General features: G+C 40.0%; 1 protein-coding gene across 1 annotated transcript in view; it reads right to left on the reverse strand.

Annotated features, from left to right (window-relative positions):
- LOC132816940 (solute carrier family 35 member F2-like) overlaps positions 1-15,982 on the reverse strand; it is a 65,091-nt gene that overhangs the window by 17,369 nt on the left and 31,740 nt on the right. The window contains exons 5-6 of the mRNA XM_060826965.1: positions 9,918-10,074; positions 8,225-8,277 (exon numbers count right to left, since the gene is read on the reverse strand). Of these exons, the coding sequence (XP_060682948.1) occupies positions 8,225-8,277; positions 9,918-10,074 (210 nt within the window). The remainder of the gene's footprint in view (positions 1-8,224; positions 8,278-9,917; positions 10,075-15,982) is intronic.

Below are 15,982 nucleotides of genomic sequence, written 5' to 3' on the forward strand. Positions count from 1 at the left end.
ATCATTGGGAAGGAAATATCCTTAACTTGATGACTTCTAAAACATATGATAGCCATGGTTGTAATCATATTTGCTACTGAGAGTACTGGTTGAAGCAGAGCTGCTTGGGGTCAGTTAGCTGAGCAGCTGGTTCGTGGTATAGAATGATGACAACAGCACAGGTTCAATTCTTGCACCAGTTGAGGTAACGATGAAGGACTCAATCTTTCCCCTCACTTCAAGCATGGTGACCCTCAGGTTAAATCACTACCTGTTTTCTCTCTCTCTCTCTCTCTCTCTCTAAATGAGAGAACAGTCCAAATATCTTCTTGAACCAAGTACAACTTTATTTTCACCTTTTACCTGGAGCCGTCAACAAAAAATATTTTTTATATGAGGCAGGTAGGAAAGTAACAGTGGCTCTTAACGTGTGACTGCCACAGTTGCTAAGATACTATCACACTGTCAATAAAACATTTGAAACATCCCAATGCAATTCCAATCCGAGTATCCCATCTCAGATACTCAATACCCTGACCAATAAAAGCAAGCATGCCTAACTTCTTCTCCACCCTGTCTACCCGCGACTCCATCTTCAAGGAACTATAAACCTGCAACCCAAGGTCTCTTTGTTCAGCAACACACCCACGCCTCTAACATTATGTGTACAAGTTCTGCCCTGATTTGTCTTACCAAAATGCAACGTCTCACATTTATCTAAATTAAACTCCATCTGCTACTCCTCAGCCCATCTTGTACTCTGAGATAATCTTCTCCATCACCCACCAATTTTAATATCATCTGCAAACTTACTAGCCATTCCTCCTATATTCACATCCACATCATTTATATAAATGACAAAGTAGTGAACCCAGCACTGATCCTTGCGACACACTGCTGGTTATACACCTCCAGTCCAAAAACCAACCCTCCATCACCACCCTCCTATCTTCCAGGCAATTTTGTATCCAAATGGCTAGCTCTCCCTGGATTCCATGTGATCTAACCTTGCTAACCAGTCTACCATGCAGAACCTTGTCAAACATCCACCATTCTGCCTTCATTAGTCTTCTTGTAGCTTCTTCAAAAGATTCCATCAAGTTAGTGAGATACAGTTTCCCACACACAAAGCCATGTTGACTATCTCTAATCAGTCCTTGCTTTTCCAAATACATATAAATCTTGTCCATCAAAATTCACTGCAACAAATTCCCCATCATCGACATCAGGTTCACCAGCCTATAGTTACCTTGCTTTTCCTTATGACCTTTCTTAAATAATGGCTCCAAGTACCCACCCTCCACTTCTGGCACATCACTTATGGCTATTAATGATAGAAATATCTCAGCAAGGGACCTCACAATCACTTCTCTAGCTTCCCACAAAATTCTCAGATACTCCTAATCGAGTCCCAATGACTTATCTACCTTTATGCATTTTAACACATCCAGCACCACCTCCTCTGTAATAATGGACAACTTCAAAGTTATTTCTATTTGTTTCTCCAAGCTCTCTAGCTTCCATATCCTTATCCACTGTAAATACAGATGTGAAAGACTCATTTAGTATCTCAACTATCTCCTGCAGTTCCGCACAGACAGCCTTACTGATCTTTTAAGGGGCCCTGTTATTTCCCGATTACTCTTTTGCCCTTGATGTATTTGAAGAATCGGTTTGAATTCCCCTTAACTCTATTTGCCAAAGCTAACTCATGTCTCTTATTTGTCCTCATGATTTCCCTCTTAACTATACTCCTACTTTATTCTCTTCTTGGGATTCACTCAATTTGTGCTGTATGTACCTGACAAATGCTTCCTTCCTATTCTTGACTAAAATCTCAATTTTTCTGGTCATCCAGCATTCCCTACACATACCAATCTTGCCTTTCACACTAACAGTTACACACCTGCCTATGGACTCTCGTTATCTCAATTTTAAAGACATCTCATTTTCAATAGCCTCTCCCAGTCAACGTGTGAAACGTCTTGCTTACTACCATCAAAATTGGCCTTATTTCAATTCAGAGCATTAACTTTTTATAGATCAGGTCTATCCTTTTCCATAACTATCTTAAAATTAATAGAACTATGATCATTGGTCCCAAAGTGACACCTCAGTCACTTGTCCTTTATTTCCCTAGATGTGGGAAAAAATCTGCCACCCTGCCTACCCACACAGAATGGCCACAAGGAACACAGGAAACCAACCCTGTCCAAACGTTACAAGAAACATCCAGAATGCCTCAGCTTTGACCAAACAGGCTGGCAAAAGAAACCAGACATGACCATAGTCACTTGCAGAGAATACACTCCCCAAGACAAACTATTAATAAGCTTTCTGAACCCGATCAACACCACTATCTCAAAGCCCTCAGGGCAGTCTCACGCTCCTATGATACCAAAGCCACACAAGGGACAGGTCAGACAGCGGCACCAGAATACCTTGCTCACAGGAGAGAAACAATGGAAACATCTTACTGCCAAGGAAAGGGACATTTTCACCTACCCTTAAAGAGAGCTGGAATCTCCTGATCCCATTAAAGACTGATTGATGCTGCCAGGATGCCATATAGTAACCACGTTCAGGACATTCCTCTGATAACTGCTTTGCAATTACCACCATTGTAACTGGATTACTTGATTATCAAGACCATTGTATTTTCCCTATTTTCAATTAGCATCATTGTACAATATTCCTTTCTGTAGTGTGTATATCTTGGAACATTCTGCTGCCAATCCTGCCCTTCCCTGAGCCACGTTTCTGTAATAGTTATGATATCCCATTTTTTCAACCATGCCCTAAGTTCATCTGCTTTACCTGTCAGGCATCCAACATTGAAATAAATGCAAAAACTGGCTTGATTCTCTGCTCAGGGAAGAGAACCCTTGGTCTAACTGTAAAGACTGTCAGTTCTGTGTCAGCCTAGTCAATTTCTCTTCCAGCCATATTGTTTGTAATGAACAGCTTGTCAATTTCACCTGATCTGGCTTGTATGATCTCTGCTTATTGGGCTAGTTTCTCTGACACTAGAGAAGTTCAAGTTTTGCTCCTTCTCAAGTAGGTACATCTACCTACTGAACAAGAAAATATTCTTGTACACTCTTAAATTCCTCTCCATCCAAACCCTTAACATCAATCCCAGTCTGTGTTGGAAAGTTAAAATTACAACCCTATCATTCTAATAGATACCTGAGATGTCCTTACAAATCTGTTTCTCAATTTCCCACTGGCTATTGGGAGTCGAGAGTACAATCCCAATAAGGTGATCACCTCTTTCTTATTTCTCAGTTCCACCCGAATAACTTCACTGAATGATCTCCAAGGAATATCCACCCTCAGTACAGCCGTAATGTTATCCCCAACCAAAAACTCCACGCCCCCACTTCTCTTGCCTCCTTTTCTATCCTTTCTGTAGTGTCTATATCTTGGAATATTCAGCTGCCAGTCCTGCCCTTCCCTAAGCCATGTTTCTGTAATAGTTATGATATCCCATTTTCTCAACCACGCCCTGAGTTCATCTGCCTTATCTGTCAGGCATCCAGCATTGAAATAAATACAATTTAATTAAATCAGTCTTGCCTCATTCTCTGCTCTGCTCTTACCTGCCTTCATTACTTGACTTGTTCTTCTTCTCGATCTTACCAGCCTCAGATTTATCTTTTTTTCTCTTTATCCCAAGTAGCACTAGCAAAACTCCCCACCAGTATACTGTTCCCCTTCCAATTCATGTGCAACCTGTCTTTCTTAAACAGGTTACTTCTAACACAGAAGAATCCCAATGATCCAAAAATGTGATCCAAAAATCCCATGGATTAGCTCCTCAGCCATGCATTCATCTACTCTATCCTCCTATCCCTAATCTTACTAGCATGTAACACGGAGTAATCCAGATATTACTAACTTCAAGGGCCTAGTTTCATTTTTACCTGCCAAATTTCCTACACTCTCTGTTCAGAACCTTGTCCTTTCTCTTCCTATGCTTTTGGTACCAATATGTGCAAAGACCTCCTGCTGGTCGCTCTTCCCTTTGGGAATATTCTGGACCTTTTCTGAAACTTCCCTGACCCTGGCACAAGGAGGTAACACATGGTTCAGATGTCACACTGTCAGCTGCAGAAATATCTATTTGTGCTCCTGATTAGAGAGTCCCTGATCACCGTCAATCACTTGGAACCTGACATACCCCTCATTACACTAGTGCCAGTCTCGGTACCAGAAACTTAGCTGACTGTGTTATATTCCCTTAGCTGACTGTGTTATATGATGGATGAGTCCATCATTCTCTACATCCCCTTCATTCTCGACCATAATGTTTTTACCTTTGACAACCAGTTCTTCATCCAGACACGCGGATCAGCCATGGAGACCAAATTCATACTCCAGTATGCCAACATTTTCATTCAAAAGACTTCTTCTCTGCACAGGACCTCCAACCAATACTATACACCAGATATATCAATGACATTTTCTTCCTCTGGACTCATGGTGAGTCACTGAAAACAACTACACAGCAATAACAACAAGTTTCATCCCACCATCAAACTCGCCATGGACTACTCTTTAGTATCTGTCACATTCTTGGACACATGCATCTCTATCAAGGATGAGTACCTCAGCACCTCACTCTACCGCAAACCCACAGATAACCTCACGATGCTACACTTCTCTAGCTTCCACCAGCAACATTAAAACAGCCATACCCTATGGACAAGCCCTATACATAAGGTCTGTTCAGATGAGGAGGAACATAACAGACACTTGGAAGTACTCAAGCATGTTCTCATGAGAAAGGGTACGACGCTCAACTCATCAATGCCAGTTCCAACATGCCACAGCAAGAAATCATAATGACCTCCTCAGGAGAGGGACACGGGCTGCAACCAATAAAGTACCCTTTGTTGTCCAGTATATCTTGGGTGCTGAAAAACCACGCCATGTTCTTCACAGCCTGCAACATATTATCAATGAGGATGAGTACCTTGCCAAGACCTTCCCCACTCTCCAATTTCTCACCTTTAAACAACCACTAAACCTCAAACAGATCATTGTTTGTAGCACAGTGCCTGGCTTTCAGAACAACACCATACACCCTATCACAGCAGGCACTGCAAGGCGTGTTAGAGTGTCGACACGGATACCACCATTATTCATGGGGACACCATCCAGCATGTACGAGCGGGTATTCATTGACTCAGCCAACGTTGTCTACCTCATACGCTGCAGACAAGGATGCCCTGAGGTATGGAACATTGGTGAGACCGAGCAAAGGCTACAGCAATGGATGAATGGACACTGCACAACAATCACCAGGCAGGAGTGTTCTCTCCCAGTCAGGGAACACTTCAGCGATCCAGGACATTCAACCTTGATCCTTTGGGTAACTGTCCTCCAAGGTGGATTTCAGGACAGGCAACAATGCAAAATGGCCAAGCAAAGGCTGATAGCCAATTTCACTACCCATGGGGAATGGCCTCAACCAGGACCTTGGGTTCATGTCATACTACAAGTGACCTCACTACACTATACACGGTCTCTCTCACACACACACACACACACACACACACACAGACCCTCTCTCATACACAAGCTCTCATATGCTCACATACACTCCCTCCGCACCCCCACCCCCCCACATGCAGTCTCTCACAGACTTATACGCCATTACACTCTCACACAGACACACTCACCCCAACACACACACCCACCCACATGCACACACTCACTTGGTCTCCCCTGCACGCATACACGCACACACATACATAAGTTTATTGGGTGAATTTGTATTTTGCTCAGAAACTGCTTAAATCAATGTAAAATTTGGTCACTCCCACTTCAGAAATAGAAGCAGTCTGACCTAACATTGGGACACAGACAGACTTTAAATTCACACATTCAATGCACGGAGCTGAGATGACATCTATTGTTAAAGCTATCTTGAGAATGTAACTTTAAAAATGTTCTGGGATTTACATATGAAGGAACCAAAACTAACATGGTCATTCTAAAAATTGACAGACATAAGCTAAATTTATTTATATGTCCATTCCATGACACTGCAATCCTGCTGCTATAAAGTCTATGTCTTATGATTCTACTCCAAAACCATTTGATGAAGGAGCAGCGTTCCGAAAGCTAGTGCTTCCAAATAAACCTGTTGCACTCTAACCTGGTGTTGTGATTTTTAACTTTGTCCACCCCAGTCCAATGCTGGCACCTCCAAATCAATACATTTTCTAAAACAGCAGACTGGCTGGAGATGGAGATGCTCACAGGAGACTCCTGTATGACCTTCCCAACTATTCTAATTTTTCTAGAGGTAACCCATCTCAAGAACTGTATCTTCTTTTTTACCTTTCTGAAACTGCCATTCATCACACCCCCGGTGCCTGTAAATTCCTCTTTGCCTTTAACTGCTGCTTCAACCAAGCTGTGCTATCCAATAGTATTTGCATCCAAACACACTTCCTCCAGACATAATCATCAGCAACATTGAAATTCTCCCTAATCTCCCCCATCCAACAGGGAGAGCACATCACTTAACTAAAGGCCATCTCTTCACCTTAATCTACAGACCCAGAAAATAGCACAGACCTACTGCTCTGAAAACACTGTTCTAGGATAACTTAGTCCCCATGTCTTATATTTTTAAATAATAAAGATTTTAGTAAAACATAAAAATAACCATCCCCCTACCCCTCCCAGTATAGTGTTACAAAAAAATTAACATTTTTAAGTTTTATAAGACTTTAAAACAAAAACTTAGCTGCTGACACTCCCAGTTGTGAGTAGTTCCAATAATCAGCTCTCTCCAAGGTTGTCTGTGTAATTTTACTGGTATTTTTTGGTCTGAACTCAGTTCTAGAGATGCTGTGCTTTCATAGTCAGTCAGCTGTGAAAGTTCACTGCTTAGGTTTTTTTGATGAATTCTAGAGCCGTCCTCCCACATGCTCTCGCCCACGTGCTCTCTCTCTTTCCTCTCACTTAAAGCATCATTGTTTTTGATTTTTTTTAAGTTCCAAAAGCAAAGCAAAAACTTATAAAAAGCATAATTACTGCTCTAATAAATTGAGGAAATCAGCTTCAGCACTGATAACACCTCAAAAAAATTATAATTCTTACAGATAAAGTGACCTCTTGGCCAGGCACACTCTGCTAACTCAGGGCAAAAGCTTTTCTTGGTGGGAAACGTATTGAAGCCGAAAATTAAATAAATGCAGAGTAGACTTCCCCTTAAACTTTTGTGCAGCTCAGAATGTACAGATACACTTATCAATGAGGACAAGTATCAAGAACTCTGATGTTTCTTGTCAACAAATTTGTTGTGTAAGCTTCTATTATCTCCTCTAAGCGCGAAATATTTGAAGGCTACCTTTGGACCCATGTGCTGTTCTTTGCTCATACCATCCATAAACAACATCATGTGCATGTTGGTGATGCCCAGCGCTACCTCATCCCAACCTCTCTCAAACCATCCACTGTCTCTGATTTATCATCCTGTTAAATGACCATCCAAGAAATTTCCTCCAATGAATTATTGGAAAAGCTCATCCTTTGGCACCTGTTCATGGTTTTCATCCCTGGTAACTGTCTGAAGCTGAGGCAGATGTTTTACAACTGGCCAAGGCATTTGACCCCAAGATGAGCCTTAGACCCACACATCATCAAGTCTGCCTACTTCCACCTCTGCAATACTATTCAACTCTGAGACCTGATGCACCTGCTCAAACTTGTGATCATCCAAATATCAACCATCCAAGTCTTAACTTGCACCAAGTCTCCTATTAAAATATTTGTATTCAAATTCCTACATGGAATCTCCCCTTCCTATCTCTGCAAATTACCTCCAGCTCCATATTTCTGACTTACCACACATTTACAATTTTAATCATTCCAATTTTGTTTTCAACTGCCTTAAGCATAAGACTTCTTTCCTGAGTCTTCTCCAGCCTTCTAATTTTAGGATCCTTCTTAAAACTTAGTGATCTGAAAAATAACTTCAACTCAATATTGTTGATTGGATTGGTAATGATAATATTAAATTGGCAAGGGTGCATAACAGATTTAAAAGGATGTTACCGAGACTGGAGAGTTTGAGTTAAAGGAGAAGCTTTAACTCAAACACTTGGTCATCTATCCTGATATCTCCTTCTGTGGCTGAATGCTAAAAAAAAACATCATTTTGCGAAATGCCTTGAGACATCAATTAAGGGAACTACACAAATGCAAATTTCTTGGAGATGCTTACCGATTTGCCAGCTCCAATTAATGTTTGCGATTGCATGACGTTCCAGAATACTTCTATAATACAAGAAAATGAAAAGCATGATCTAATAATAATAATAATAATAATAATAATAATAAATACTAAGCACATAAGGTCATTCACAACTTTTTCTCATGAAACAATCCTTTATTCCAGTCTCTTTTCTCTCCCAGATGTTTTTAATAGATCTTCCCTATTGATTTTTATTCCATAAACAGTAACAGCAGTGCCATATAACTCCATGTCTGACATCACATATCAGACATGCAGTTATATGGCATTATTCAACTACCTACAATATTCAGAATTGTTTTCAATAACACCATTAAATAACCCAAAACTAACTCAGCAGAATAAACCTGAATGACCTCCACTCTCACTTAGGTTATATTTAATATAAAATGTGAAGATATAAGATAGTAGGCAAATTTAAGGGATTTGTTGTTATGACTTAAGATGTTAATCACTCATACGGTTTTCCATTGCTCAATAAATGCCTGATATTTCACTGGCTATTACATAGCAAGTAAATTACAAGCATATTGAAATATTGTAATAATATTTATATATTTTCATTGTTTATGCTAACTGTCACAACTAAGTCAATAGTAAGAGTGACATTCACAATTAACATGAGCAACTCTCAGATTCACAGAGTCATACAGAGCCTTTGGTCCATCTCTTCCATGCCGACCATGTTTCCTAAACTAAACTAGTCCCATTTTCCTGTGCTTAGCCATATTATTCTAAACCCTTCCTATTCATGTACCTATCCAAATGTCATTGAAGTGCTCTGTGACCAAATCTGTGCCCACTCCCTCTGACAGTTCATTCCACATATGAATCACTTGTGTGTAAAGATTACTCCTCAGATCTCTTAAATTTTTCCTGTTTCACTTTAAAACTATGCCCTCTAGTTTTGAATTCCCCTACCTGAGGGAAAAGGCCTTTGCTATTCACCTTATCTATGCCCCTCTGATTTTGTAAACCTCTATAAGGTCACCCCATAACCTGCTGTGCTCCGGGAAAAGAAGTCCCAGCCTAACCAGCTTCTCCTTTAACTCAAACTCTCCAGTCTCGGTAACATCCTTTTAAATCTGTTATGCATCCTTGCCAATTTAATATTATTACCAATCCAATCAATATTGAGTTGAAGTTATTTTTCAGATCACTAAGTTGCTCCTTAAGGTTAGTTCTTGACCAGGACTTTTCAAAATTATTAATAAACTTCCTTGAATTGAAATAAATTTATTTCGGCTCAGTCTGACACATGGACAGTTTGCTGGACAGTGATTCATAACTTGTTATGCATTACAAGATCCCAGAATTCTCCTTAGGAAACAAGCTCTATCTTAATGATAAATGATAAACATATGTTGAATACTACATGATAAACAAAATATTTAACTTATGGCATCCTATAATGAAATCAAAACATATTTTTAATTGATTATTTTTTGTTTTCATTTCATCTGTTGCTGGCCAATTAAGTTTAAACATTTAGCAAGACTGTCATGGGACCACGTTTTAAATCTTCCATATGGAAAATATTGATCGAAAAGAAGCTAAACATGAGCTAAAATTGTGCCAATGAGCACTGCTTTCTATTGTACCAATAACATTAAAGCACAGTTTAAATTAGACACAATTTAGAAAAAACAATACCATTCCTTACAGTTGTATACCACTAAAGAAGGTTGCAAATAAGCCAAGCATTCCCAGGAACTCCTCACGGCTAAAGTTTTTCACAACAAATTCTTCACACACATTAGAAACTCCATAAAGTGCAGCACCACCCAGGACTAGGAAGTCTCCCAGCAACTTATTGCTACCTATTTGAGAAAAAAACAAAATCCATTTCACAACAAAAACAAACGTAGTACATTTTATAACAATTATTCCTTATTTGAGTAACGAAAATGTCTAAAAGCAAGTTGTTAAATATTTGGGACAAATCGCCATGGAAACTAATTGATCCATGGTCAGTCAAACAGCATTTTTAAAAAGTAGCTGATCTACATTCTGTTAAGTAACAGTATTGAGGCTTATACAGACACTCATTGCACTACCAGAGCGACTGAAAAGGAAACTAATGTTTCCTAAAGTGTGGGAGGGAAATTCATGATAAAAATCGTTAATTCTGCATGGACTGCACCTGATTTCCCAAATGGTAATTATAGGCCCTGGGTTTCTTATATGACAATCAAATGAAAAGTGTAGCATTGACAGCTTCCTCCAGAGGCTAACAACTCAATTTCTCAACAACTGAAAATAGTTTGAGATATTTTCTAGACCACCTGTTCATAAATGTTATTACACATTTCTGAAGCAGGTGGGATACAAAGCCAGGTCCCCTGGCTCAGAGCTAGGGGCATTTTCACTGCATTACAAGTTCTATGCTTATATATACTTTTGTCCCTAATACTCCCATAACCTTTTTAATTTGAATAGTCTACCAGCTTGGATGAAGTCTAATTCTTTTATAGAGTCATACAAACCCTTTGGTCCAAACAGCCCATGCCAAAAATAATCCAAACTAAACAAGTCCATACCCATATCCCTCCATTTCCTATTCATGTACATATCCAAATGTCTTTTAAACGTTGTAAATGTGCCCCCATCCACCATTTTTTCAGGATGTTCATCCCACATATGAACCCTCCTCTCTGTAAAAAAAATTGCCCGTGTCTTTTTAAAATCTCTCTCCTCTCCTATTAAAAATGTGCCCCCTAGTGTTCAAATCACCCATCCTAGGGAAAAAAAGACATCTATCATTAACCCTATCTCTACCCCTCATTATTTTATAACCTTCTATATGGTCACCTCTTAACCTCCTATGTATCCCCACGTAAAAAGTCCCAGCCTTTCTTTATAACTCAAACCTTCCATTCCTAGCAACATTCTGATAAGGTTTTTCTGAACCCTCTCCAGCTTAATAATATCCTTCCTACAACTGGGCAATCAGAACTGGACATGGTATTCTAGAAGAGGCCTCACCATGTCTGCACAATCTCAACATGACTTCCCAACTCCTATACTCAGGACTTCAATCAAAACCCCATATGTTTTTCTAAATTAGCAAGCCTGAACTCTCTTAAGTTTGATATCAATTAGAGTCTTCTCATTGATGTATTTGAACAAGGCGGCTGATGGGAAGAATGGTTCCAAAGATATCAACATTGATCTCTGCAGCCCTGGTTAATAACACCTACAAGATTTAAAAGCAGAGCTAAACTCAATTCAGATATGGCCAAAATCATGAGGTAGTAGAAGCAAATATTGATACTTTAAGTTGGGCTTTAAATACCTGGCTGGATCACAGTCATCTCGTAGTGTAATCCTATTAGATTGCTCAAGGTAATTGATGGAAACTCTATGCTACATAACATTTCCAGCATAGACTACAAAGAACTGAAGGAGGAGGTCTGATCACATGCCAGGCCAGATAGGGCACTGCATTGACTTTTAAGATGTCACATGCATTCGAAGAAGCCATATTCACCTAAATTCTAGAGCCAACCCGAGAACTATGTTTTTTTTTATATAGGTGCACAATGCAATGCCTGAGACATTGTCCTCTACACTACTGCAACTATCATGGTTAGAATTGTTCAGAATTCTTCCCTGCAATGTTAAAAATAAACCATTTGGATTAAGAGATGAAAAACATTTCCTACGCTATAAATTTATATGTGTTTATTGTAGCTTAACAGCATACGATCTATGCCTCCTCCATCATATTCTAGTGCTTTTGATACTAATTTCTCTGTTCAAGTACTTAACGTTCAAGTCATTTTGAATTAAGGTGGCCCTGTATCTCTTTGTGTTGGTCTTGAGAGAATGTTTAAAATGGTTCCTGCACATCTGTTGCTGTGTTCATTGTCTAATTCTGCTCACTTTCTAGAACATGTACTGACAGTTAAAGAATAGGCTGAAAGTGATGCTACATGTGTCTTAAGTTAAAAATCACACAATACCAGGTTATAGTCCAACAGGTTTAATTAGAAGCACTAGCTTTCAGAGGGCTGCTCCTTCATCAGGTTGCCTTGTTAAAAAGTTAAAAATCACACATCACCAGGTTATAGTCCAACAAGGCGACCTGATGAAGGAGGGGCACTCCGAAAGCTAGTGCTTCTAATTGAACCTGTTGGACTATAACCTGGTGATGTGTGATTTTTAACTTTGTACACCCCAGTTCCAACACCAACATCTCCAAATCATGACTATGTGTGTCTTAGCAGTCATTAGCATTCATACATGATGCAGTCTATAGCAAGTAACTCCCTTGAGCAGAAGACCTTTTGTTCCTGAAATGTTTGCTACAGCTGTAGAATTCTACAGTGAAGCCATGCTGTAGTTGGCTTGCAATTGCAAAGGGCAACATTCACAGATATAGAGATGGGGCTCCACCTTCACTGGCAGACCTTCAGAGATCTTACACATAATATCAGATGACTCCCAAATGTCTTATAGCAACATTCTTCTACTTGAATAATTTGCATGCAGTTGTACGCAACCTGTTACAGTTTGAATGGAAACGTTTTGGGTGCTTATACACATAAACGTACGATAGCAAGAATTGAATAGCTTTAGTTTCTTACATTTTCTTTTATTTGTCTGTTTCTTTGAGTGTTGCAAAGTACTACTGGCTTTCTCAATTGTCACCATTTTCTTTGGAGACTGCTTTCCAAAGGGAAAGTGATGTGAACTCCTGAGCAGACCAATTTGTCTTGGTGCATCTGTTCAACAGTTCTCGTGAATGTTTCAACAGGTGCAGATTCATTACTATTCAGTGTACACTTCTTTTAATTTTGCAGCAAGGAAACATTAGGCTGCAGTCCTTGAAATTCCTGTGTTTGCACAGAGAATATCAATTATGGTCAAAGATTCGTGTTTGGTCTCTTAGTATTCCTTCTAAATGTTCAGCATTGTCTGTGGGCTGATAAAAATTATATACGCGAAGAATATGTATGAAGCCACCTTTCAAATGTCTTTTTGGCAGCCTAATTCCAACAGGGGATTGGTTTATCACAATATAAGAGAGCAAGATAAAGGATAAGGATTGACCCAAATGTACTCAATCCTGCACACCAATCAAGAAAAATCACCTATATTCATTTAGAGTGAAATATTCACAGTGCCTGTACAATTTTGTCAATATCAAGAAATTGAAGGAATGAGAATGAAAAGATGAGACTTCTAGTGACAAGAAAGATGTTGGTCAGAGTTTCCCTGAGTGTTTCAGTGACTAGTTGAAAGCTTTGCTAGTAATTCCATACATTTGCATCTGATTACTAGCTAATCTCATGTCGTTTCTATACAGGTACCTCCCAAGAGCTAATGAGAAACTAGTTGACATCAATTCCCAACCCATCACTGGCATCTTAGTTAGCCCTCCATTTTAGCTATCATTCCCAAATGCCTCAGAGCTGCTCCATAAGTAGCAATTACCCCCATTCTCTGTCCACAGATGTTAGCACCAGCAAAACACTGGCATTGCCACATCATCATGGCATATTTCAGACTAACGTAATACAATTTAGCACTTCATTACTGCACTTTGGAACTCATTGCCCCCTTACATTGTAATGCTCTTGGCAGGATGCTTTGTGTGAAGGGACAAACACCTCAGACATCTGAACAGGTCACTTGTCAGGGCTTTTACCAGCACTTTGCACTTATTTGGATACTCATAGAATCTTTGCATTACCAAGTTGTACATAGAACATAGAACAGTACAACACAGTACAGGCCCTTCCACCCTCGATGTTGTGCCAACCTCTTATTCTAAGATCAGACTAGCCGACATATCCTTCATTGCACTATCTTCCATTTGCCTATCCAAGAGTCACTGAAATATCGCACATCTTTCTGACTCTACTACCACTGCTGGCAGTGCATTCCTTTGACGTAACAGCCTGTTTAGTTCAATCAACATTAACCTGCCCAAGGAAACATTGACTACACTGTTAGAAGACCCAAATACACATACACCAAACACCACTAACTTCATCAACAAGGAGAATATCATCAAGCACGTGGACCTATGCCTTACCACCCACTTCAGATCATCAACAAAACATATAGACAAACCAACGGAACACCCATGGGATCTCTGATGATATCACGGTTCTTAGCAGAGGCAGTAATGCAGAGACTTGAGCAAACAACTCTGCCAGCCATCCAACAGAAACTCTGGATCCGCTAGATGACACCTTTGTCATCATTAAATGAAGCAAGTTAGAGGAAACCTTCAAAACCAGCAATATTACCCTTACTGGCATAAAATTCACTAACAGGGAGGAAAACAACAACAACAAACTGCCATTTCTAGATGTCACAGTAGGACGAACAGCCAATGGGGAGCTTCAAACCAGCGTCTACAGAAAAACTACACATACCGACCAAAAATGAACTACAGAAGTTATCATCCCAACAACCACAAATGAAGCTGCATCAGAATATTATTTCAACACGCCAACACACAAAGCACAGAGGAATTATGCAGAGCAGGGGAAAATCACCTATATCGTGTATTCAGAGGGAATGGGTACCCAATGAACACAGTCCACCGATTTCTCAGTAATAAACCCAAACAAGCAGACAAAATGCATCCAGAAACCCTAGCGTCTCTCCCCTACATCAAAGACATCTCAGAAATGACTACCAGACTACTCAGACCCTTTGGCATCGTGGTAGCCCACAAACCCACCAACACACTAAAACAGCAGCTAATGAACTTGAAAGACCCACACAGACAATGAGCAAAACTAATTTCATTTACAAGATACCATGCAAGGACTGTAACAAACACCACATTGGACAAACAGGCAGAAAACCAGCCACCAGGATACATGAACACCAACTAGCCACAAAAAGACATAACCCTCTCTCACTAGTATCCTCACATATGGAGGAGGAAGGACACCACTTCGACTGGGACAACACATCCATCCGAGGACAAACCAAACAGACACGCACAGGAGTTCCTAGAAGCTTGGCATTCCAACCGGAACTCTACCAGCAAACATATCAAGTTCAACCCCATTACCACCCCCTGAGAAAAAGAACAGGAAGTGACTTCATCATAGGAAATAACATCACCACAGGAAATGACATCACCAACCCAAAGAAACCCAAACATATAAATAGAAAGCAGGAATTTTCAGCATTGCTTTGCTTGAGGCCCACTGAATCTGTTACCTAGTAACGAAAAGTCTGGAAATGAATCTTTCAGCTCAACGTGCAAACCTCCATCCAAAAGCCTTTCATCATCTTGTACACCTCTATCAAGTCACCTCTCATCCTTCTTTGCTCCAATGAGAAAAGTCCTAGCTTCCTCAACCTTTCTTCATAAGACATGCCGTCCAGGGCAGGCAGTGTCCTCAGTGTCTAAAGTCTCGACATCTTTCCTATAATGAGGCAACCAGAACTGAATGTAACATTCCAAGTGTGGTCTAACCAGGGCTCTATAGAGCTATGTATAGCCTGGCAGTTCTTAAACTCAATCCAGCTGCTAATGAAAGCCAACACACTATACGCCTTCTTAACAACCCTACCAATTTAAGTGGCAACCTTGAGGGATCTGTGAACATGGATCCCAAGATACCTCTGTTCCTCCACATTGCCAAGAATCCTGCCTTTAACCCTGTATTCTGCATTTAAATTTGACCTTCCAAAGTGAATCACTTAACACTTTTCCAGCTTGAAATCAATCTGTCACTTATCAGTCCAGTTCTG

The sequence above is a fragment of the Hemiscyllium ocellatum genome, chromosome 6, assembly GCF_020745735.1.
Source record: "Hemiscyllium ocellatum isolate sHemOce1 chromosome 6, sHemOce1.pat.X.cur, whole genome shotgun sequence".
Classification (NCBI taxonomy): domain Eukaryota; kingdom Metazoa; phylum Chordata; class Chondrichthyes; order Orectolobiformes; family Hemiscylliidae; genus Hemiscyllium; species Hemiscyllium ocellatum.